Below are 27,183 nucleotides of genomic sequence, written 5' to 3' on the forward strand. Positions count from 1 at the left end.
ATTTTTATCAAATTAGTTATATAATAATTAAAAATATGTAAATAGTTTTAAAAGTATAATTTATTATATTGTATATTCTTATAAAATATAGATTTTCAAATATATAATTATGAAAATAGTATGTTACATTTATATTTTAAAATAGTATATTTTGTAAAGATAAAATTCTTAAATTTAAGTTATACAATTAGTCAAAAATATGTAAGGAGTTTTGATTTATTATTGTATTTATTTTTAAATATAAAAAAAAATATTCAATATTGTAACTTATTGAATAGGATAATTTAGGATAATTTTCTAAAAATATAAATTAAGTTATATAATTATTAAAAAAAAAAAAAAATATATATATATATATATATATATATATATATATATATATATATATATATATATATATATATATATATATATATATATATATATATATATATATATATATATATATAAAAATATTATTATTATTATTATTATTATTATTATTATTATTATTTTTATTTTTTTTTTTTTTTTTTTTTTTTAACCTTAATTTTATAAATTATTATATAATGCATTTTTATAAAATATACCATTTAAATTGTATAATTATTTAAAAATATTGTATTTATTAGTATCGATGGTATAATTGGTCTTTTAAAATTTAGTATGTTTTTTTTTTTTTTTAAAACATCAATTTTAATTGTATAATTAAAAAATTACAATATTCATAAAAAACATGTATAATAGATATTAGCTTAATTTTATTCATATGTATTTTCTTAAGCTAATAATTTTATAAAGCAAGTTTAGTATAGTAATATAGTATTTTTTATGTAATTTATTATTTATTATCTTTTATTACACTTTTTTTTTTTTTTTTTTATAATTATATATTGTTTATATATTATATATTAATATACATTTATTTAAAGTATGTTTGACGTAGAATGTTTTCAGTTGGCCAGCAGACTGAAAATCACATTTGGATTCAGTTACAATAGAAAAGATGAATGAGGATCTGTGAGTATTACATGGTAGCATATTGCAACATTTATTTTTCATACGTCTTTCTCTTGGATGCAGCCTGTTATTTTATCTTTTAAGAAGTTACTGCTCCGGTGATCCAGGATTAGATTCGATTTTTCCATTTGGACGGAGTTTCGAGCTCTAAATACGTTCACCGATACCAAAACGGCAGGCCAGCAATGAGATAAATGGACATCTGATGAAAGCCAAACTGCAGCAGGAAATCCAGCGGGAAATTGAACCTCTTCCTCCTCTGTCCTGTTTCTCATTGATGAAGCTCCTCTCAGTGTCATTTATAGTGATTTTAAACAGTCTCTCGGTTCATCCGAGGACCTCTGAGTCTCACTGTCTCTTTTTAATGAGGTTGATGGTCCTGTAGGTGTTTAATACGTTTTTTCATGCGTTTCAGGATCAGGATGGTAAACCCAAGAAAGCCAACATTCAGGACAACCGCGATGGAACCTACAAAGTGTCTTACGTGCCGGATAAGGTGGGCCGTTACACTATTGTGATCAAGTACGGCGGAGATGAGATCCCGACTTCTCCATATAGAGTGAGAGCGACAACTACAGGAGATGCCAGCAAGTGCACAGTCACAGGTACGTCTGCACTTGTGTTTTTTTTTTTTTTTTTTAATTTTTTTTATTTATTTATTTATTTTTTTAATATATAAAGTGTGTATTTATATCATAATTCAATATTTATTTTTTTAGTAATTAATTAATTTTATATTTTATTATTTTTATTTATTTTAATATATTATTTGTTATAATACTTTATTATATTTTAGATATTATTTTTGTATTTTTATACCTTTTTATTATATTTCTATATTATGTATTTATTTGTTAATCTTATTTTTGTAATTTTATTTTTATACATTATTAAATTTGCATATTTATATAATTATGTATTCATTTTAATGTAATTTCATTTCATGTTTATATACCGTTTAGATTTAATTAAAATATGCACTATATAAAATGTTGTTAAAATTACAAAAATGTAAATCAAATTTTAATATATATTAAATATATATAGTGTATAATATTTATATGATATAAAAAGTATATCATTCATATATTTGTTACTTGTAATACTTTTAATATTTTATGCTTTTTAAATTTTATATATTTTAATCTTATATTTGTACTTAAGTGTTTAAAATAGATTTTAAATAAATGTATAAATATAGATTTTAAATTTTTATTATCCTGAATAACTATTTAAGCAAATGTATTTAATTTAATTTTATTTTGTTATTTTATTTTTTTATTTTTAATTTAATTGTATTTATTTAATTTAATTTAATTTTGTTTTAGTTTTTATTTAATTTTTTAATTTAATTTAATTTAATTTATTTTATTTTATTTTTTATTTTATTTATTTTATTTTTTATCTTACTTTATTTTAGCCTGAATAACTAAGTAAATTTATTTTATTTTTTATTTTATTTTATTTTATTTTAACCTGAATAACTATTTAAGTAAAATGTATTTAATTTATATTTTATTTTATAAAATAAATAAGATAATAATTTTATCTTACTTTATTTTATCCTGAATAACGAAGTAATTTTATTTTATTTTATTTATTATATTTTGTTTATTTTTATTTTTTGTTTTATTTTAGCCTGAATAACCGTTTAAGTAAATGCATGCATTTCATTTATTTACTTTTATTATTTATTTATTTAATTTATTTATTTTACCGTATTTTATTTTAACTATGTAAGTGACCAAATTCAGATTTTTTTTTTTTTTTTTTTTTTTTATGTGATTTGGAAATTTTTCTATCCTATTTTCACAATGAGCTACTAGTATTTGTTGAAATACAAAGTCTCTTGCTCCTATTCTGATGCCTGTGTCATAAATTAATCTCAGAATACTAATTTGTGCTGAATATTACTTATTACCATTTAACTTAATCTAGACCAGCGTGACCAAACTGAAACCGATAAGTGGGATAAAAATCTTATTCAAAACATGTTCTTCCACAAGAACAACTGACCTTACAACCAGTTAAAAGCTTTTTAATTCACAACATTCTTATATTTCAAAATTGAAAACACACCAAGAGGAAACGATGCTGTAATGGAGGGCAAATGTCCAAAAACAGTCCCTTAGCAAATTTTCACAAATGCCATCACTCATACGTGAACGTTGGATCTGTGTCTTCCAGGACCTGGCATCGGGCCGACCATCGGCATCGGAGAGGAGGTCGGTTTTGTGGTGAACACTAAAGGAGCGGGGAAAGGGAAGGTCTCCTGCATCGTCGTCACTCCGGACGGCACTGAGGTGGAAGCTGAAGTCATCGAGAACGAGGACGGGACCTTTGACATCTTCTACACGGCTCCTAAACCCGGGACGTACGTGATTTACGTGCGCTTCGGAGGGGAAAACGTCCCCAGGAGCCCTTTCAAAGTCATGGTGAGAAGCAATCGCTGATAACGTCGGCTCTTAAGGAAAACCATATTGAAGAGGTTTTTATTTTAAGGAGCTGGAATAGATACGGCCGCTTTGAAAGGTTCAGCGCTTTGTGTCATCGTATCCTCATCTGGAGTTCATTTGGTTCTGCTCGTATGGGGTCTTCCTGTATTAAGATGTAGTTTCTTTGCATTATCAAGACAAATGATCGCACTGGTTTTATTAATGCTTTCATATCTTGTGACGTTACGGGAAGGTTTTGATTTGGGTCTGAAACATACACGCAAACGCTTCTAGCAATGCAAGCTCTATTTCATGGATCTTTGCATTCCAGATTGTCTCAGAGTAATTCATAACACAATTACAAACATGATGCATTCTCAGAGAACTGCACGATAAATCAACAATAGTGATATGACTGTGGTTTAATTAAATACATGTGCTGTTTAAGGCAGCTGTAAGTATTAGAGCTTAAATGTTAGTCTTACTGTAAAATATTAATAATAAATAATATAATAGTAAATATAAATAATAAAAATATTATTGTTAAATAAGTTTAATATCACAAAATTAATAATGATAGTAATAGTAGTAATAATAATAATAATAATAATAATAATAATAATAAACATTATTGGTAAATAAAACTTTTATATTGCATATTAAATAATAATAATAATAATAATAATTAATAATAGTAATAACGATTAACACTGCTATATTAAACTTTTTTTTTTTTAAATAACATTTTACTAGCGTAATTTATTTTACCATAAAATAAAAAAATAATAATTTAAGAAAAACAACAATTTTACAGTATAAAGTTATATATGAATGAATGAATGAATAAATAATGGAGCTATACACTGAATATATAAATATTTACATTTTTAAATTCCACTGTAAATTTATTATTTTTCATAAATGATTTTATTTTACAGTGAAATATATTATAGTAAATATAGTAACACAGTAATAGTAAAATAGTAAAATATATCATAGTAAATGCAATACAAATTCATTCCTTATTTTGTTAGAATAGTCTTATAATAATAATAATAATAATAATAATAATAATAATAATAATAATAATAATAATAATAATAATAATAATAATATTGGTAAATCAAAGTTTTTACAAAAACTATAACAATAATAATATTGGTAAATAAGTTTAATAGGTCAAATAATAATAATAATAATAATAATAATAATAATAATAATAAATATTACTATTAATTTATTTTACCGTAAAATAAAATATCAAGTATTTCAGAAAAACAGCAATTTTTACAGTATAAGGTTCAATTTTAAAGTTGATATATTTAATGTTTGTAGCTGTACTATTATTATTATTATTATTATTATTATTATTATTATTATTATTATTATTATTATTATTATTATTATTATTATTATTATTATTATTATGAAATAATAATAATAATAATAATAATAATAATAATAATAGTAATAATAATAATACAGTTGTGTTTATATGAATGATAAAATATTGATGATTAAATATTAGTTCTATTATTATTAATAAAATTACTAAATGACACTATTACTCGAATAAAATATTGCTAGTGTAATTCACTGTAAAATAAATCTATTTATAAAAATAGTTTTACAGTAAAAAAAAAATTAATGTATATTATTATTATTATTATTATTATTATTATTATTATTATTATTATTATTATTATTATTATTATTATTTCAGTCATACTAACTTATAATTACACATTTTTGGGCCAATTTTTTTTTTTTTTGTCACAATTTTTAACAGAAACATTACATTTAGATTTTTCTCCAAATCATGCAGCCCTGCGTTCTTAGCGTTTCCGCCAGCGGTGCGATAGCAGATGTTTATGTAAACCATGTGACTGTTATAGTTATACTGTTAACACATTTATATCTTCAGTGTTTACCTGTTAGCACAGTAACACATGGAGTTTTGCTACCGCCGCAGCAACAACAGTGAATTTACATCTGGTTTGGCACAATTGCATGTGTGTTTGAGTATGTTTCTCCGTGTTCCTCATGCATCTGAAGTTTCATATCCATACATATCATCATTTCTCAGGCCACAGATGAAGTTCCTGTGACGCAGCAGCAGTCAGTCCAACAGCAAAAGGCGGCACCAGGCGTCGGCTTCCAGCCCTGGGTACAAAGACGCACGTTTTGTCCGTCACGCTCTCTTTCAGCCTTTGCACTGAACTCCAGCTTCCAGCCGGTCACCTCTGTCCTGATGTTTGTGTCGGTCACTCTTTTCTTGACCTCCTATCCTTTATTTAATGGGGTTTCTGTTCAGCTCAAGCATCGTTTTTTGCAGGAAATGGTTGGAATTGTTACTCATCGCTCTCTATTTCCTCCCTCTTGCGCTGATTAGTCTTGAACACGCTCTGGTTTTCCCACTGGTGTGTTTCGTTGATGACAGAAGCAGAGGGAAACACTACGCCTGAGTGTTTAGACTGATTTAGTTTTGTTTGGAGCAGACGCTAGTTTTAAATTGGTCATTATTATGACATTAACCTCAGCCTGTGAGGAACTATTATGCACTACTCTGCTGCCCTGATGTAGTTTTATTCATAAAAAGTTTCAGACGTTGTTTCCAAAACCACAAAGCAGATCTGTGAAACGCTTAACACTCCTAGCTTTAAAAATACACACGACTGTTCAAAGAAATTGAAGAAATAAATACTTTTATCCAGCAAGGATACATTAAATTGATCAAAAGTGACGGTAAAGATATTTATAATACTGCCAAACATTTCTATTTTTAATAAATGCTGTTTATTTTTTGTGTTATGAAATTATTTTCATGTAAACTAAGCCCACTTTCCTCAAATTTATTTATTTTTTTTATATTATGGTAATGATATTTGTTTGAAATGTTTCAGAACTGGTAGTTTTGTTTTATTTTATTTTTTTATTTTTATTGGTTTGCCGTAATCAACAATGAAAGCAACACAAAACACACTTCAAATAATAACAATAAAATAATAATAAATAACACTTAACTATTATCATCAAGGCAGTATAAGAAATACACCCATGGAGTATTAATACTAGTAAATATAGATTATATTTGTTATATAATTAAATAATATACATTTAATTTAATTTTTCACATTATGGTAATGAGATTTGTTAGAAATGTTTCAGTACTGGTAGTATTTTATATCATTAATTTTTTGTAAATTATTTATTTATTTTTTATTTACCATAAACTGTTATCAACAGTGACTTCAACAACACACCTAAAATAATTATTATCATCAAGGCAGTATAAGAAATACTGGCATGAAGTATTAATACTAATAAATATATATTTATATATTATGTAATTTTATATAATATACATTTAATTGTAAATTTCACATTATGGTAATGAGATTTGTTAGAAACATTTCAGTACTGGTAGTTTTATTTTATTGTTTTTTGTACCTTTTTTTTTTTTTTTTTTTTTTTTTTTTTCTTATTCTGAAGACTGGAGTAATGATGCTAAAATTCAACTTTGATCGCAGGAATAAATTATATTTTACAGCATATTGAAATAGGAAGAGACATTTTAATTTTTAACAATATTTCAGAATTTTTCTTGTGTTTATAATCAAATAAATGCAGCTTTGGTGAGCAGAAGAGACTTCTTTCAAACTTTCAAAATTGTTTATGTGGCCCAAAATTTAAGTAAACACAGTATATTTTAGAGTTAACTATTTTTGTTGATTTTTGTCAGTATTTGTTGATATATTTTAAGTCTTGGCATAGTGATGGCCTCATTCCCTCCAGGTTAAATAGAGTAAAACAGCGAGTGTAATTTATCAGTAATGCATCTTCCTGGTGTGCTTTATCTGTATTCATTGTCTCAACATGTTTTCTTCTATGCACACTATCATTCTTGTTTCTCAGATGTTTACGATGGTTCTGGGGATTTTTCTTCTCTCTTTTCCAGGCCGCTTTGCTTTGTCAGGTGTGTTGGGGGCCGATCGCAGTTTCTTCGTCTTCCACCATTTCGTGTCTAACACACGTTTGTCTTGTGCTGTGGCTGAATCACTGGGCTGTTAATGTCTTTTCTCGTCCACAGCGCTCTCGCTCTCAGAATGGATCGCACAGACTGACTAAACGTGGAAATGTTTGACAGCCGTTGTAACGAATGCGTTTGTAGCGTCCGCTCTCATTTACTCTGATTTCTGCCTCGCAGGTTACAGATGGCACGTATATTCCTGCCAACAGCGTGAACGGGACGGGGTACAGGCCTTTCGATATGGTGATTCCCTTTACCTTTAGGAAAGGGGAAATCACAGGTGAGAACGTGCAGAAGACGCCTTGAGTTGGATGAACAAAACCTTTTAAGTTAGGAAGACCCTTATTAAAATATGAATACAAATTACAGTGTTTTCTTAACTTAAAGGTTTTTGTGAAACCAACAGCAGATCAATAAAAAATATAAAACACATCAGGGTCGTATTTTAGCGCAAAATTAAAAGGGTGGAAAAGAGAAACGTGGGAAAAAATAAAATAATAAATTCCATCAGTCCACTTTCTCCAAATTCTCATTCGTGTAATGCAAAACAAAAATAAAAAAATCCAAAAAAAAAAAAAAAAAAAAAATATATATATATATATATATATGTATGTATGTATGTATGTATGTATATATGTGTATATATGTGTATATATGTGTATATATATATATGTATATGTGTATATATATATGTATATGTATATATGTAATGCATTAATATTTATTTTTCAATAATACACCTAAAAATAATCAGTTTTTTTTGTAATCACCATCTTCATGTTTCAGTACTGGTAGTTTTATTTTATTTTAGCTTTTTACCTGTTGATTTACCATAAACAATAACCAACAGTGACCGCAACACAACACACATAAAAATAATATATATTTTTTATGTTATCCTCATAAAGGCAATACAAAAAATGCTATCATGAAATAATAAATCATAAATAAAAATAGAAATAATACATAAATAATCGCTAGTAAATACATATTTAACATTACAACATGGTAATGAATTTGCTTAGAATTTTTTTTGTTTATAAAAATTTTCTTGTGAATTACTTTTTTCATAAACAGTAACCAACAATGATAGCAACACTAAATAAACAATTTTAATTTTTAAATAATTTTTATGAAAATTCTGTAAATCTTCATAGCCTGGTTTTATTTTTTCTTTTATTCAAAATTAAGAAATGTGTAATTTAAAATAATGTCAAAATGTCTATTTTTTTTTTTTTAAACAAATTATAATAATAGTAATTTTTTTTTTTTTTTTTTTAAATATACTGGACGTTTTCCTTTTTGTGAGATTCATGCATAAAGTGTTTCACGCTGTAAGTGATCTGTAAATTGGCAATAATATTTGTTCAAAAACCGCAGTCTAAACTTATGTTTGTTTTCCAGGTGAAGTTCACATGCCGTCAGGTAAAACCGCCCAGCCTGAGATCATCGACAACAAAGACGGGACGGTCACGGTGAAATACGCACCCACTGAGGCTGGACTCCATGAAATGCACATTAAATACAATGGGACACACATCCCAGGTCAGAATCCACACACCATCTGTCCATAACACATTAAAACGGGTGATGTTTATTATTAATAATAGTCATAATAATCTTATATAACCTGTTAACTTAATAAAAACACTTTTAAATATATTTTTTATATATATATATATATATATATATATATATATATATATATATATATATATATATATATATATATATATATATATATATATATATATATATATATATATATTTTATAATTTTTTTTTATAATTTTTTTGGGCTGTGTATGCAATATTTAAATTGTAATTTGTGTAAAAAGTGTAACTTAAATTGTGCAAGACAATGCAAAAAAAAAAAATCTATAAAATAAATAAAAATTTCCATTTAATTTTTATTCAAAATTTTAGTTTTTTCTGCTGTTTATGAAATATTTAATATGAAAATAAAATTAGACGTCATTTTCTCACCTTCAACTCGTATGAGTTTCTAAAAATGATTTTGCTCCAGTTTCCCATGTTATGAAAGCACGTTGACCGCTAAAGATCTGATTTTGTGCTTAAGATAGGAAGTAATGGGTCCAGAATGACATGACATAAATGATTTAGATTTTTTTTTGGTGAACTAACCCTTTAAAAGCAGCTACTGGAACAAAGGTGCATAAGTGTGCATGAGAGTGAGTCATACAATGTGATGAATGAGCTGTCAGGATTTGCTTTAAGGCCTTTGGTTTGGTCCCAGAGCTGCATGGGAGCGTTTGGGTGAAGGTTGAGGAGGCTTCACCTTTCAATAGATGTAGGTTGACTGAGGGCGGACACAGAAAATGAGTGTTGCTGATTTATTCAGCGTGGTGAAAGATCTCATGGGTGACTTCAGCTGTGAGGAATCTGAGAGGAGCTCTTGTGTTGCTGCAGATCCTCATGTAGGTGCTTGTTTTATGGCTGGAGTTTCATGTTTTCCAGTCGCTGGTCCAGTGCCATCACAAACCTCAGACAATATCACATGAATGTGAGAGTCAAGCCTCATCCCATGGGTTTATTTCTCCATATAAGGCTGGAAGAATGTGTTTATAGAGTTGAATCAGTCTGCTAGGAGTGCCTACATGAGGATGTCCTGTTAGCCTTAACAATGGGCTGGTATAATCGTTTTTTTTTTTTGAAATAAATTGTATATTTATTTATTTTTTACTTGGTTGCTAGATTTTATTTGTTTAATATTTTACTTAGTTTTACTTTATTTTATTTTTTTATAAAAAGACATTTTTTTTTCTTGGTTTCTCATAAATAACCAACAGTGACAGCAATACAACAACATAAGCAATATATATTTTTTTAATTATAAAAATAATATTTGTGTATACAACAATACTGCTCATTATATTTATAGCCTTTTTTGAGAATTAAAAAAAATGTTTTAAATATATAATTTAAATGATTAAAATAATTTTGAAATGATACCTTTCTAGAGAATAATTATGATGATGATGATGATTATTATTATTATTTTTTTTTTTTTAATTGGCTGTTTTGTTTTGTTTTTTTGTTTATGAAATATATTTAAATTACTAAAATAATTAAAATAATTATGAATTAACTGTGGTGGTATGTCACAGTGCTAAAAAATCTAAATGGGCCTAAAAAGGCTTAAAAAGAAATATAAATGTTTATTTACTTTGCTATGAATTTTTTTTCTCCATTTGTTGCCATTTATGAAATATTTAAATTGTTTTAAAAGAAAACAGTTTAAACTATTTTTACAAAATGCTAAAAATATTATTTTTTTTAATAATTAAAAATATTATTAATTAATAATTAAAAATATTATTAATACTAATAAAAATTTATTTTTAAATTTATTGGTATTCATAATTTAGAATGTATTAAATTAATATTAATAATTTAATACTTTTATTATTAAAATTATGTACACGTATAATAAAACTGCCCATTATATTTATAACCTGATTTTTAACATTTAATATTTTTATTTGTATTATTCCGGTTTTATTTGATTTATGCTTTGTTATAAGACATTTGCAGACAGAAACGCACAACAAATTAGTTATCAAAAATATTTAGTAACTTTAATTTTTAAGAAGCAATATATTATTATTATTATTATTATTATTATTATTATTATTATTATTATTATTATTATTATAATTATTATTATACAGTAATAATAATATAATTAATTGTAATATTAATATATACTTATATTAATTGTAATAAAAATATATTCATAGGGGAGAAAAAGCAATTAAATTCTTGTGGAATTTTATTATTATTATTATTATTATTATTATTATTATTATTATTATTATTATACAGTAATAATAATATAATTAATTGTAATATTAATATATACTTATTAATTGTAATAAAAATATATTCATAGGGGAAAAAAAGCAATTAAATTCTTGTGGAATTTTATTATTATTATTATTATTATTATTATTATTATTATTATTATTATTATTTAATCTATTTCTGTTTTGGGGTGAAATATGTCTTAGGTGTTTTTTGTGAGGTTCTTTATTCTGTTTATTGGTAATGTTTGCACATTTGATTTTATATAAACAACAAATGATGCATTTTGACCAAAAACAGCTCTCAGAATAATTTATGATTCTTAAAAGTCCCTGCTCTGCATCATAATGTTTCCATTCTGTTGTGTGTATGTTTTCTGTCATTGTATTCATTGAATGTTTTTGTTATCAGAGAGTCCTCTGCAGTTCTACGTCAACAACGCAAACAGTCCTAACGTGACGGCGTACGGTCCGGGTCTGGTCTACGGTACCGCCAATAAAACCGCCATGTTCACCATCTACACTGAAGATGCGTCTGAGGGTGCGTATGAAATCTTCTCACTCACGCTGCTTCAGTGTTTATCTGAAAACCACCTGCTAAGAAAACATGTTGTGTTTGTATCAGGCGGCCTTGATTTGGCAATTGAAGGTCCATCCAAGGCAGAGATAAACTGTGTGGACAACAAAGACGGCACTTGTACGGTTTCATACCTGCCCACGCTGCCTGGAGATTACAATATACTCGTCAGATATAACGACAAACACATCGCAGGAAGCCCCTTCACGGCCAGGATCACAGGTACAGTATTAAATTAAATTAAAATTAAAGCTGGGATTGCCTGAACTTGAATGTAATACAGTATGAACATTTCAAATAGTAAATAGTAGCTATTATTTTAAATGTTTATATTATTATTATTATTATTATTATTATTATTATTATTATTATTATTATTATTATTATTATTATTATTATTTCATAATAGCAGATTTTTAGTCTTTCTTTCATTCGATTTCTATTATCCTATTTTATTTATATATTTATTTAATAATAATTGTTCATTTTATTTTTTATAATAGTAACTATTATTTTATTCATGTATTATTATTATTATTATTATTATTATTATTATTATTATTATTATTATTTCATAAAAGATGTTTTATCTAACATCATTAATAATGATAATAGCTGCTTTTTTCATTCATTCGATTTATGATTATTCTCTTCCTATTTTATTTATATATTTAATAATTGATCATTTTATTTATTAATAATATTGGCTATTATTTTCAATAATGGTTATTAATGGTTATATTATTATTATTTCATAACAGATATTTTATTTATTATTAATAATGATAATAGCTTTAATAAATATATATATATATATATATATATATATATATATATATATATATATATATATATATATATATATATATATATATATATATATATATATATATATATTTATTTATTTATTTATTTATTTATTTATTTATATATATTTTTATATATATATATATATATATATATATATATATATATATATATATATATATATATATATATATATATATATATATATATAAAAATGTATATATATAAATATATAAATATAGATATAGATATATATATATATATATATATAGATATATATATAAAAAAATATATATATATATATATATATATATATATATATATATATATATATATATAAAAAATATATATATATATATATCTTTTTTTTATATTGATCTTATATAATATTATCAGTTTTATTAATCTTTAATTTGACAACTATTATCATCTATATATTTATATAGTATATATGTATTTATTAATTATTATTCATTTTATTTAATAATAGCTATTTTATTTAATTATTTAATCTTTTCTTTCTATTCTTAATTTAATTTATTATTATTATTATTATTATTATTATTATTAATACTTGTATATAGAAGACAGTACACTAAAATATTGTATTAAATGATGTAAGAAAAAAGCTGCTTTATTGAAAAAAAAAAAAACATCAAATTTATCCACTGTATATTGTAAGATGAATTTTTATTTATTTATTTATTTTTTACTTCCAAAAACGGTATATTACTGTAAAATTACATGAAATGTCCCGTTAGATTTATTACAGTTTTTCTCTGTATGTAGTAAAGGAACTTACCTTTGCGGTGTAGTGATCTAGTTCTCTAGTTAGATCTTGAGATTTATTGATCTGTTTTTGTTCTCTGCAGAGGACAATAAGAGGAAGTCTCAGGTGAAGCTGGGCTCTGCTGCAGATTTCTCTCTGGATATCAACGAAACGGATCTCAGTCTTCTCACCGCGAGCATCAAAGCCCCGTCTGGTCGTGATGAGCCCTGTTTGCTCAAGAGGCAGCCCAACAACCACATCGGTAGGTTTGGAAGATGGGCTCTAGTTCTTTCTGCTGACTGTGAGTTTGGTTTTGATAACACCTGATTGGTCGTTTCCTCCTCAGGCATTTCCTTCATCCCAAGGGAAGTTGGAGAGCACCTGGTGAGTATCAAGAAGAACGGCCGGCACGTCGCTAACAGCCCCATCACCATCATGGTGGTCCAGTCTGAGATCGGAGATGCCAGCAGAGTCAAAGTGTTCGGTCAGGGTCTGGTGGAGGGACGCACTTTCGAGATGTCTGACTTCGTGGTGGACACAAGGGAAGCTGGTGAGAAAACACTTCTTTTATTTATTTATTTATTTTTTTCTTTCTTTCTTTAATTATATTACTTACTATTACTTTTTTTTTTTAATTATTAGTATTTCATAACTATTATCATCATCTTATCTTTTTTGTATGTTTACTTATATATTTAATTATATTAACAATGATTAATTATTTTGATTTAATAATATTATTGTTGTCATAATGGTTATTGTTTTGTTGTCGCCTTATTTTATTTTTACAAATAATTTTTATTTGATAGTATTATTCTGATTGTATTTATGTAATATAAATGTTATTGTTTATTTAATTTATTAATATTTTAGTTTATAATAGTTATACATTTTTGTAATTATTTTAATTTATTATTTATTATAAAATTGTATTTTAATTATTTTTTATAATTTAATAACTATTGATTATCTACTTATTTAATAAATTATTTAATAATAATAATAAGGTAATTAAATGTAGTTAATTTATTTGATAATTATTTTCATAGTTTAATATGATTTGTTGTTGTTGTTGTTGTTGTTGTTGTTGTTGTTGTTGTTGATTGAATAATTATTTTTAACAATAATTACTGTCTAATTTTTATAATTACATTTACATATATTTACGAATTCATTTTATGTAATGTTGTTGTTTAATTTATTTAATATCAGCTTCCTATTTTTAAATGATGTAATTTAATTATTAGATAATTTATTTATAAAAAAAATATTTTTAATAGTTTAATATATATTTTTTCTTTGTGTAATAACCAACCAGTCAGAACTTTAGCAACCGCATATTAACGTCCTTCCCAAAAGCAGATGATTTAAATGTTTCCCCAGAATGTGTGTACTTCCTCTCACATTCACGTTAAATATAGAAAATGACTTCTATTCAGAGCAGGTGTTTCTCACTAACCGTCTCACTCGCCTAACTGCATAAGCACTAAATAAAGCACGTCTGCCAAACGTCTGGTCCTTAATGATGTTTTCTCAAGCTCTCAGATCCACTTAATTGCTAAGAATATAATCCAAACAGGTTGTGCACAGCAGCTCAGAGCTGGAAATGAGAGAGAAAAAATTGGTAATTGGTACCACAGCGGCAAATTATTTCCCACTTACCCAAAGAACCTCGAATATTTAGACAATTAGTCCTTAATATATATCACACATTAGTAAAGTTGTCATAATAGGTCTTGTGCGATCAAGACTGCATTTATTTCTCATGCATTCAGGTGCATTTTCTATTAATTGTCGGTAGTATGATGCATCTAATCTTTGGTCTGAATTGTGTATGTCTTAATAGGTTACGGCGGTTTGGCGTTGTCCATCGAGGGTCCCAGTAAGGTGGACATTCAGACAGAGGACATGGAGGACGGAACTTGTGGCGTCTCATATTGTCCCACTGAACCGGGAACCTACATCGTGTCCATCAGATTTGCAGAAGAGCATGTCCCAGGTAAGAGATTGTGCATGAAACATCATTCAAACCTTTTACGTTTATTTTTTAATGCGCTCCAAATAAGGTGTCATTTGACCTGTTCATAGATAATTTGGCAAAAGACAGTGTTCAAAATATAGTATTAAGTGTAATATGCAGTGTTTAATAAGAAATTAGTCATTTTCTAGACCAAGCAGTTGAAAAATAATTAAAAAATAATAATAATAAAAATTGCTGTTGTTGTTTTAAGAAAACATACTACTTGAAGGTTGATGGATTATGATTATTATCTGTTTAATAAATGCTTTTATTTAATAATAATAATAATAATAATAATGATGATAATGATAATAATAAAAATAATAATAATAATAATAATAATAATAATGGCTAGATGTGAAATTTGATTTCATATTTATTATTGATTTTTTTTTTAAATTTTTTATTTAAGTATTTTTTAGCTTTTTTTACTATTTGGCACAAATATATACATTTATTGTAATTAAATAATCCTGTTTTAACATTTGGCGCAAATATATAAAATTATTGTAGTAGTTTTTTTTATGTATTTTTTTTTTTATTATCTTCCTTTCAGCTCAAATACATTTAGTCTTTTTTTCATAAATTAAACAAGCATACTCCTTGAAGGTTGTTGATGATTATGATTATCTATTTAATATATTATTTTAATTAATAATAATAATAAGAATAATAAGATTAATAAATATGATAGCTAGATGCGAGTTTGATTTAATATTTATTTTTTATTTATTTAGTTATTTTTTAGCTTTTTTTTTGTTGTTTGTTTGTTTGTTTGTTTGTTTGTTTTTACAATTTGGCACAAATATATTAATATTTTGTAATTAAATAATCCTGTTTAATTTTTGCATTTTCTTTCAGCACAAATAGTTTTTTTTTTTTTTTTGGTAAATTAAACGTGCTACTTTAAGGTTGATGCAGTTATCTATTTATTTAATAAATTCTTTGTTTGTTAATGATGATAATAATAATAATAATAAAAAATAATAATAATAAATATGATTTTAATTTTAATTTGATTTATGGTTTATTTAACTAGCTATATGGTTTATTTAATAGCTATTTTTTTAACCATTTGGTACAGATATATTAATTTATAGTAATTAAATAATCTAAAAATCCTGAAACATAAAATGTATCATGGTTTCCACAAAAATATTAGCCGTTTTTAACATTAATAATAATCATAAATGTTTCTTGAGCAGCAAATCAGCATATCAGAATGATTTCTGAAGGACACTGAAGAGTGGAGTAATGCTGAAAATTCAGCTTTGCATCGCAGGAATAAATTACATTTTAACAGAGATTCACATAGAATACACTTACTTTAAACTCTAATAATATTTAACATTTTTACTGTATTTTTGACCAAATGCATACAGCCTTGCTGAGGAGAAGAGACGTCTTGTATCTTATTCCTCTCATTGTGCAACTTCTGTTGCATCTCTGTGTTCACAGGAAGTCCATTTAGCGTGAAAGTGACCGGCGAAGGTCGTATCCGCGAGAGCATCACTCGCCGTCAGAAAGCAGCTTCCGTCGCTAGTGTTGGAAGTGTTTGTGATCTCAACCTGAAGATCCCAGGTATGGAAGTCAATGATGTTGTCTGTCCTCATAAAGACTGATTTTAAAACCCAAGTTTGCAGTTTTAATTAGGCGTGAATTATGTACCATTTCATCCACTTCGTGTCAAAAGGCTTGGTTTATAGCCTTGTTTAACACACTGTAGCTAAATCTCCATTATGAACACCAGCCAAAAAAGCACAAAACAAATGAACGTGCGGTTGTTTTGCTGGCTCACGTCATCGAGTCTCCATACTGGTGTAAAAACACATGGCTGTGAAACAAGACGATATATGCAGGCCGCATTGAAGTGTCTGCTTTGATTTCCCATCAGACCGGCGCAGCTGCTGCTGCTGGAGTCACGTCAGCGGTACGTGCTGCGTGATGCTAACACACGACTCGTGCTGACGGAAACGCTGCCTCATTCGTGTCAGGAGTGTCACTTGGCAGTCGAGAGGATTTTCTGTAGGAATAAAGTTTGCTTAATCTGCGCTTCCAGTATGAGTGTTGGCGGAGTCTGAAATGTCTTTTTGTGTGAGAGAGGGCAGGTTTGTCCTCGTTTTGGTTGAATAGTAATGCTGACAAGCACAAACAGTGTGTAAAAACATTGCTAAACGGGCCAAACTGTTTTGTACGGTAGTTTAAAAAAAAAAAAAATTAAAATTAAAAATGCAAAATTGTAAATGGAACTTTTTCTTTTTCTTTTCCATTTATTATATTATTTGAGTAAATTTATTTTCGTTTTTGGCATAAATAAAGTAATTTAGTGTAAGAAATTAAACTACTATTTTCTAGATTTTTTATTTTTTTTATTTATTTTTTTTTTATTATGGCACAAATAATTTTTTAAAATAGAATGAACAATCCAATAAGATACTACTTGAAGGTTAGATGGATTATAGATGACAGGTGTGAGCTTGTCCCGTGAATTTCATTCATAGATATTTATTTATTTATTTATTTATTTATTATAATTTTAGTTTACCTAAAACAAAATAAATTCATTTATTGTAATACATTTTATATATAAAGTACACGTTTATAATTTTGCACAAATAAGTTAATTTATTGTAATAGATTAAATTATATATATTTATTGCTATGATATTGGCACAATTTTTTTTTTTTTTAAATTACATAAATAAAGTTTATATGAAGTTTAGGTGGAAGATAGGTGAGATTTGCCCTGTTTATTTATTTTATTTTATGTTTTATTTTTTAAGCTTTTAATTTAGCATTTTATATATAATAATAATAATAATAATAATAATAATATTATTATTATTATTATTATTATTATTATTATTATTATTATTATTATTATATATATTTTTTTAAAATACACCAGTAATAGATGTGAATTTACCCAGTTTATTTATTTATTTATTTATTTATTTATTTTAGTATTTTATAAATTAATTTATTTTAATAAATACATTTTATTTATTTATTTATTTTAGAAATTAAATAAACTAGTATGGTACTATTTGAAGTTTAGGTGGAAGATAGATGATAGATGATAGAAATTGCCCTGATGATAAATGTGAGTTTGTCCTGTTTATTCATTTTATTTTATTTCAAAATTAATTTATTTTATAAATTTTAGCATTTTATTTTGCATTTTGTTAATTAATTTATTGTAATAAATTAAATTACACATATATTGCTGTAATATTGGCACAAAATTTTATTTATTTATTTTTTTTAAAAATTAAGTAAACCAATAAGGTACTATTTGGAATTTACCCTGATGATAGAAGTTTATTTTAATTTTATTTAATTTTATTTTATTTTATTTAATTTTATTGTTCATTTTAATTATTTATTTATTTATTTATTTATTTATTTATTCACAAATTGTTTTAATAAATTAAACAATCCAATAAGATACTATATGAGAATTAGATGGATGGATGCCTTTTCTTAAGTTTTAAATTAAACTTAATTTTATAATATTTTTTTAGCATTTTATTTTGCTTTTCGCACATGTATTTCAAAGAAATAAACCAAGAAATATTTCTAGTTAGGTGCTTTAGATATGCTGTATTACAATATCCTTTTTATTATAAACGACTTCACGTTTTAAGATATATTTTTGCATCACAGTTTTAGAAAATGACAACTTTGGCGTTATATTTCGCAGTAGAGAATGTTAATGACCATGTGTGTTTTGTCATGTCAGTCACGTCACTCTTGGTGTGAACAGGCCTTTAGTCGGCCAATCAAAATCTTAACCTGGATCATATTGACTGCTTCCATATGTGATTTTTGAGCTTTATCCTGGTTAATGAGGCTGCAGTGTAATGGAGGGTTAGCGCTGATCTAATACAGGCCACACAGACCGTCACTTTATCCCGTATGAGCTCATTCATGCACTTTGTTGGATCTGAAAGACTCTGAGCTCATATACACACTGCTGAAGTGTTTTCATGTGATTGAATGACGTATAGTGTATCTAACACGCATACGTGATGAACTATCAGACATGCTTCCTCTGTACTCTATTGTCTTGTCTTTTTTTTTTTTCCCACTTTGCTGTTTTTCTTACTTGATGCACTGCTTATTCTGTCCTCTCTCTTTCCTTACTCTGTGTTTTCTTGCTGTTTTCTGCGTCTGTGACTATCAGTGACCTGGTTTCTTCTGGCTTTGGCTCGTGAGTTGCTCTCACGCGGCGTCTATCGCTCCCACTGCTCTATTCGGCTCGGGGTCAAAGGTCAGAGCAGCTCAGGGTCTCCGTGCCCTCAGAGGTCGACTCGCTTCACCGTGGGCCGAGTGTGGGTGACCAGGATTGGCACGGCACCCGTGAGAAGGCCCTGGGGAGGGCTGGAGGGTGCGTTTTAAACACGCCGCATGTGGACCACGAGGTTGGCAGAACGCGCTTGCTCTTGATACTCGTGTGTTTGTGTTTGCATGAACTACAGCTGCTTTTTTGCTCATTACAACTCCATAAAACTTAATTATTAATTATTTATTATCCTCATGCTATTCACAATCCTGAATGACTTTATTTAGTCTGTGCAAGGTTATTATAGTTAACTAAAATGAAAAACATAAACCTATTTTGTAACCAACTTGACATGTATAAAATATCTAAAGAAAAAAATAAATAAAACTATATAGACTAATACAAATTACAAAATTCAAATGATTAGAACATCAACTAAAAATAAAATTAAAATTAAAAAAAAACAGAAAAATCTATTTTAAAAGTTTATTTTAAGTTTTAAATTAAAATATTTAAATGTAAGTTTTAATTAAAAGGTGGGAAAATATCTTACACGTCATCGTTTTTGCTCATTACACCATATTTTCTTTAAAGAAAACTAATAAGAATGACAAAAAATACAACAAAATTCATTTTAAGTTTAATGTTTTAATGTGGCGTTTAAATATTTTTTAAATGTTACAATATTTTATTTAAAAGGGAAAAGATCTTTACATCTTTTTTTGTTCATTACTCCATGTAAATAAAAAAACTAATAAAAATGACAATCAAAATTACTAAAATTAAAGTAAAAACGAATTACGTAAAAATAAAATCTAATTAAAATTTTAATGTAATTTTATTTCCAGTTTGAAGGGTGTAAAATATCTTTACACGTCATCTTTTTTTTTTTTGCCCATTACACCATGTATTTAAAAATATGTATATATGAAATAAAAAAAAGTTGTAAATAAGTTGTAATTAAAATTACTACACATTATAATTAAAATGACAATGTAAAGAAATTTAAATGACAACTTTAAGATTTAAAATGTAATTTTTAAAATATTTTATTTATTTAAAAAGTTAGGAAACATCTTTACTTTTTTTCCTCATTATGCCATGTTAACAAAAAGAAAAATGATCTAAATATCATCTAAAATGAAGGAAAAATTACAAAATCTTGTAGTTACATAAATTTGTAAATAGGTTGTAATTAAAATTACTACACATTGTAAAGTTTTAATATTTTAATTAAATTGTTTATTTATTTAAAGGGTGGAAAATATCTTTGTCTTTTTTTTTTTTTTTCGTTCATTACACCATATATTCCTTAAAAAAAAAAAATCTAAAAACACAACAAAATGACTAAATCTTAGTAATTAAAGTTGGGAACAAAATTACTACACATTGTAATTTTAAGTTTAATATTTAAATTTCATTTTATTTCAAGTTAAAAAGCTTCTTTGCTTATTAAAAAAAAAAAAACTCAAATTACAAAAACTTTAAATAAAATTAAAGTGAAAGCAGAAAAAATAAAAATAAATGAACTCTTATTCAGATTTTAAAATTAATAGTTTAATGTAATTTTATATAAGGTGAAAAAGAACCCTGTGAAAAATCTTTTTTTTTTTTTTTTTTTTTTTTTTTTTTTTAACTCATTACACTGTGCATTCTTTAAAAAAAATAAATAAATAAAAGAAAAAATAATAAAATTCAAAGTATTAACTGAAATCAGTGATACTAAAATAGCACAAACATGAAAAGAGATGTTTAGCTGAATGTTCATGCTGCTTTCAGTCTTTGTGTTGCATAGTATAAAGTCAGTCTTACAGGTTCGGATCAACATGAAGGTGAGTAAATAAAACCAGAGCACAGCAAGTTTCATCTCTTCGGTATGTTGCTTGCAAACCCTTAAGAAAGCGCAGACGTCAGAGCAGCTGAGAGCCGTTCCTCCATCCTGTCCGTCAGTTCTCCCAACAGTCCTTCTGCTCTTTGTTCTCCCCAGAAATCGACCTTAAGGACGTCTCGGCGCAGGTCACCAGCCCGGCGGGAGCCACGGAAGCGGCTGAGATGGTGGCGGTGGGAAACAATACTTACTGCGTGCGCTTCGTGCCTCACGAGATGGGCGTTCACACGGTGAGCGTGAAGTACCGCGGGCAGCACGTGCCAGGAAGCCCCTTCCAGTTCACCGTCGGCCCGCTGGGTGAAGGTGGAGCACATAAGGTGCGAGCAGGAGGTCCGGGTCTGGAGAAGGCAGAGATGGGAGTGCCAGGTGTGAACAATATTTTTTATTTTAAAATTTTAATGTTTTAATGTACAGTAATTTTAGCGTAAACATGCAAAAAATCTGTTCTATTTATGTTAATATTGTAATTAATTTTTTTTTGTTGTTGAATAAGTGGAAAATATCTTTAAATGTCGTCCTGGGGGAGGAACACAACTTTTTTTGCTCATTACATGTGTTCTTTACCATGATTTTTATCAAGACATTTACTCATCTAAGTGACTTAGTTTCTTCCATTGAACACAGAAGAGAGTTAGAAAAACTGATGATATTTAAATTGACCTTTTACACTTATTTTAATTTTTAATGTACAGTAATTTTAACTTAAAATGCTTAAAATATATTTTTATTTTAAAATTAATTTCATTTTCATTTTAGTTACGTGGAAGATATCTTTTATTTTATTTATTAACATTGATTTTAATATTTAATTTTAATTAAATATAATTTTATATATTAAAATATTATTAAAAATTATTAAAGTCATTATTTAAAAAGAAAACTTAAATATGGTGGAAATCTTAAATTGTGATGTTGACATATAGAAATGTTTATTTATATTCTTACCTTTAATTCATTTAATTTATTTTGAATTATTTTAAATTATAAATGTATTATAAAATATATAAATATAAAATATATTAAATTTTTTAATGGTTTTTTATTTTATTTTAATTTATGTCATCTTGGTTAAAAAAAAAAAACTTTTCTTGCTCATTACATGTGTTTTTACCGTGATTTTTATAAAAACAGAGAACCATGAGTTATAAAAACAGATGGTAAAATGCTTACTTTATACATTATAGAAAGATTATAAAATTGTACATATTTGGAAATATATTCAAATGTCATCTTAAAAGGTTGTGCGAATGTAATGCATTTTAACCACATTAACTGCATATAACCCCTTTAAACATCCATTCACCTCATTCGTGTTGTATTCATGTAGCTGAGTTTAACGTGTGGACACGTGAGGCGGGTGCTGGCGGTCTGTCCATCGCTGTTGAAGGTCCCAGTCGTGCTGAAATCTCCTTTGAAGAAAGGAAGGACGGATCATGCGGCGTCTCATATGTAGCTCAAGAACCTGGTATAAATACACACACATCCTTTCTGCCTTGTGCTCTTTTTAAGATGCTGTTTACCCATCCAACTTGTCTTAAATTTCTTTCCAGGCGACTATGAAGTGTCTATAAAGTTCAATGACGAGCACATTCCCGAAAGCCCATACCTGGTGCCCGTTTACGCTCCTGCGGACGACGCTCGTCGACTTACTGTTACCAGTCTTCAGGTGAGACATAAGGAAACATCGACGCACAGACGCATGTCCGCAGCTATCAAACAACAGCTATTCAGTTCTCAAATGTGACTTTTACTGTGGAAAATGTGGAAGAAATATGGAAGAAAATAAAACAGAATGACAGAAAAATAGTAGAAATAAATCGGTAGTAGCTAAAGTTAACTTTTTTTGCTCAGCAAGGCTGCATTTGTTTGATTTAAAAATATGGTAAAAATAGTAAAATTGTGAAATTATATTCTAATTTAAAATAGCTGTTTTCTATTTAAATATATATTAAAGTGTAATAAATTTATGTGATCAGTTGAATTTTCAGCATCATTACTTCATTCTTCATCCTCCAGGAATCATTCTAATATGCTGATTTGCTGCTCAAGAAACATTTCTGATTATTGTCAGTGTTAAAAACAGATTATCTACATTACTTACTGTATATATTAGCAGTTTTGGAGCAAATTTATTTTGTGAACTTGTCTTTGAATAGCTGTGGGACATCAGTCGTCTTTGTGTGGCTGTTTTGGTGTTTCTCTTGTGTTTCATTTAAAGGCTTTTAACAGAATCTGCTCTTGTAAAGCTCACAGTAAAATCAGCTAAAGCAGAGAGAGGAAGACAACACCGACCGCTAGAAACCTCCATCCAATCCTTTCCCATCATTCTCTGTAGTTTAGCAAACCCTGTAGATCTCATTTTCTCTCTTGACAAATTTTGGCCGTCTCTCTCTCAGCTTTAGCTGATCTTAGGTGAGCTCAGGTGAGAATATGCACAATGTAATTTTTTTATTATTATTATTTAATTGTAATCATTTTTTTTAAATAATTTATTTAATGATGTGTTTGTATTTATTATTATTATTATTATTATTATTATTATTATTATTATTATTATTATTATTTTATTTTATTTTTTTTTTTTTTTTAATTAATATTTTTGCCATTTTTTTTTTAATTCCTTTTTATTGAGCAAATAAGCATTTGGTGCACTTTTAAAACCACTTATTTATATATATATATATATATATATATATATATATATATATATATATATATATATATATATATATATATATATATATATATATATATATATATATATATATATATATATATATATAAAATTGGTAGATTTAATTCATAATTTATATTTAAAATATATTGTTTAAAAGTTTGGGGTCAATAATTTTATTTTATATATATATCTAAAATAATAAATTGAAAAAATAAATAGTAATACACATTAACTTTACAAACTTTAAACTGTAAAAACTTTATAAAAATGTAAAAAATCTGTATAAAAAATAGAATATTTAATATATAAACTTAAATTTATATACTTAAAAATATTAAATTTACAAACTTGTATAAGTGTAAACTTAAATATTAAATATATAAAGGTCAGTGTTGAACTATATATAAAAGCATGCATTTTTTCACATGAATAAATTATATTTTACAATATATTCACATAGAGAACAGTTATTTTAAGTTTGAATAATATTTGACAGTTGTTTTTTTTTTAATCAAATAAATGCATCCTTGGTAAGTAAATGGGACTTTTTACTGACCCCAAAGTTTTGAATGGTAGTGTATGAGCATGAACAGTCCCTCCCAGAATGCACTGTTGTGTGTGAGATGTTCTAACCTGTCGGTTCGCTAATGTAGGAGTCGGGTCTGAAGGTGAACCAGCCGGCATCGTTTGCGGTGCGTCTGAATGGGGCAAAAGGCCACATCGATGCCAAAGTTCACAGTCCGTCTGGAGCCCTGGAGGAGTGTGTTGTGTCTGAACTAGAACAAGGTGAGATCATAATGAGATTTTAACTTGATATGATGCATTACATAATTTTCTGTCATAACTGAAAGTGAAAGGACTTTTGATTATTGCTTATTTAAAGAGATTTTTCATCATGAAACCACACTCACAACCCATTTTATGCATTTCATTTGGAAATGTCTTTTGGAAGTAGAGTTGTATATGTTAAATTCAAGGTGAAACCAGATTCACAACCCATATGTACTACAAGCATCTGGTCACCCAACATCCAATTGTTGATTGTTTAATAATCAGCACAAAAACCTAAATATAGAGAACGTTTAATATAAATGTAAATGTTAGCTTTACAAACTTGTATAAATGGCAAATATGTAAACTTAAATATTAAATATATAAAAGTCAGTATTGAATGTTAAATATATATATAAAAACATATATATTATATGCTAATTATATAAGTTTGTAAATTTTATATTTTGTGAGTTTCCTATTTTATATACAATTTAATTTTTATTTTATTTAATTTTGTATTTCATCCTAATGTTTAACATGCATTGACCCTGTTAATTATTAAATAAATGTAAATATTTAATATATTTAATATATAAACTTAAATATATAATACTTAAATACAGACATTTCAGTATTGTTTAAATATTACATATAAACTTAAATATTTAAGTCCAATATTGAAAATATAAAATGCATAAACTTAAATATAGAAAATATGTAATATATAAGCTTAAATATTATATACAAATTCAAATGACAAACTTCAGTATTGACTGAATTTACAATTTTAAATATTTAGTGTATAAACTTAAATGTTAAATGCATTAAACATGAAATATATTAATTTATTTATAGAAAACGGTAAATGAATAAACTTGAATACTGAAAATATTGAATCTCAACTTAAATATAATCAGTATTGTAAATATTAAATATATAAACCTATATATAGAAAATATTTAATATACAAACTTCAATTTTGAAAATGTATCAGTTTATCAACTTAGAAAATAGAAAATGCATAAATTTAAATATTTAAAAAATATAACATAAAAGTAAATATAGAACGTATTAAATATATAAACTTGTATAAACTTTAATAATTAAAATATTAAATATCAAATTAAATATCTAGAACATTTGAAATGTATCAACTTGAATATTAAATATATAAAATTCAATTTTGAAAATGTTAAATATATCACTATAGAAAATATAAAATGCATTAAACTTAAATATTAAAAAAATATATATATACAGAAAATATTAAATATATAAACTTTATAAATGAAAATATTTATCAACTTAAATATAGAACATTTGAAATATATCAACTTGAATATTAACTATATAAAATTAAATATAGAAAATATTGAATATGAGATACATAAACTTAAATGTAGAAGATGTGCATAATATGTCCTTTTTTCCCGTTTGTTAAGCATGTTTTTTGAGAACTGACTTCCTGATTGACATTTGACATAGTTGTCATTTGTGTAATTAGTTCTGCTCCTGTTCATCTTTTTGCTCTGGTTAATTTACACTCCGTTTTCCAGACAAGTACGCCATCCGTTTCATCCCGCGAGAGAACGGCATCCACGTCATCGACGTGAAGTTCAACGGGACGCACATCCCGGGCAGTCCGTTCCAGGTCCGCGTGGGAGAGCCGGGACAGAGCGGCGATGCGGGACTCGTCACCGCTTACGGCCCCGGTCTGGAAAGAGGAACCACAGGTGAGCGCTTGACATTCGTTGGACACGCATTACTCACTGGCACAGGGCTAAAAACAATTCTGCAAAAATAAAAGCCTGTGCGGTTTTCCCGTACGCCGTCAATCCGTGTTTTCCACACCATGAATATTGATTGCTCCATGTTTCTCTGGACTTGGCACGCGGAGAGGAAGTCGGGCCGTTACGCGCTCTCGCTCGCGTTGAACGCACTTATTGTTTGAGGAAAATGATTTAAGCAGAAGGATCTTGGATTACCTAAGCTCTTTCTCATGGATCACATCCAGAACAAATGTATGTCTTCATTGTAACTCGTCTAGTTGAGGAAAAAGCGTAAAGACGTTTAACTCTGAGCAGAAAGTCACAGCATTA

General features: G+C 26.7%; 1 protein-coding gene across 2 annotated transcripts in view; it reads left to right on the forward strand.

The window, feature by feature from the left end:
• The window catches only part of LOC127172805 (filamin-B), a 108,401-nt gene that overhangs the window by 77,031 nt on the left and 4,187 nt on the right, over positions 1 to 27,183 (forward strand). The window contains exons 27-42 of one of the 2 annotated variants that reach the window (XM_051122210.1): positions 1,415 to 1,604; positions 3,187 to 3,434; positions 5,521 to 5,601; positions 7,642 to 7,744; positions 8,869 to 9,009; positions 11,700 to 11,828; positions 11,913 to 12,086; positions 13,544 to 13,702; positions 13,787 to 13,990; positions 15,287 to 15,439; positions 16,919 to 17,041; positions 21,733 to 21,999; positions 22,961 to 23,098; positions 23,184 to 23,299; positions 24,964 to 25,096; positions 26,641 to 26,817. In XM_051122210.1, the coding sequence (XP_050978167.1) occupies positions 1,415 to 1,604; positions 3,187 to 3,434; positions 5,521 to 5,601; positions 7,642 to 7,744; positions 8,869 to 9,009; positions 11,700 to 11,828; positions 11,913 to 12,086; positions 13,544 to 13,702; positions 13,787 to 13,990; positions 15,287 to 15,439; positions 16,919 to 17,041; positions 21,733 to 21,999; positions 22,961 to 23,098; positions 23,184 to 23,299; positions 24,964 to 25,096; positions 26,641 to 26,817 (2,536 nt within the window). The remainder of the gene's footprint in view (positions 1 to 1,414; positions 1,605 to 3,186; positions 3,435 to 5,520; positions 5,602 to 7,641; positions 7,745 to 8,868; positions 9,010 to 11,699; positions 11,829 to 11,912; positions 12,087 to 13,543; positions 13,703 to 13,786; positions 13,991 to 15,286; positions 15,440 to 16,918; positions 17,042 to 21,732; positions 22,000 to 22,960; positions 23,099 to 23,183; positions 23,300 to 24,963; positions 25,097 to 26,640; positions 26,818 to 27,183) is intronic. The other variant, XM_051122211.1, reaches the window with a different exon arrangement.

This window comes from Labeo rohita, chromosome 11 (genome assembly GCF_022985175.1).
Source record: "Labeo rohita strain BAU-BD-2019 chromosome 11, IGBB_LRoh.1.0, whole genome shotgun sequence".
Taxonomy (NCBI): Eukaryota; Metazoa; Chordata; class Actinopteri; order Cypriniformes; family Cyprinidae; genus Labeo; species Labeo rohita.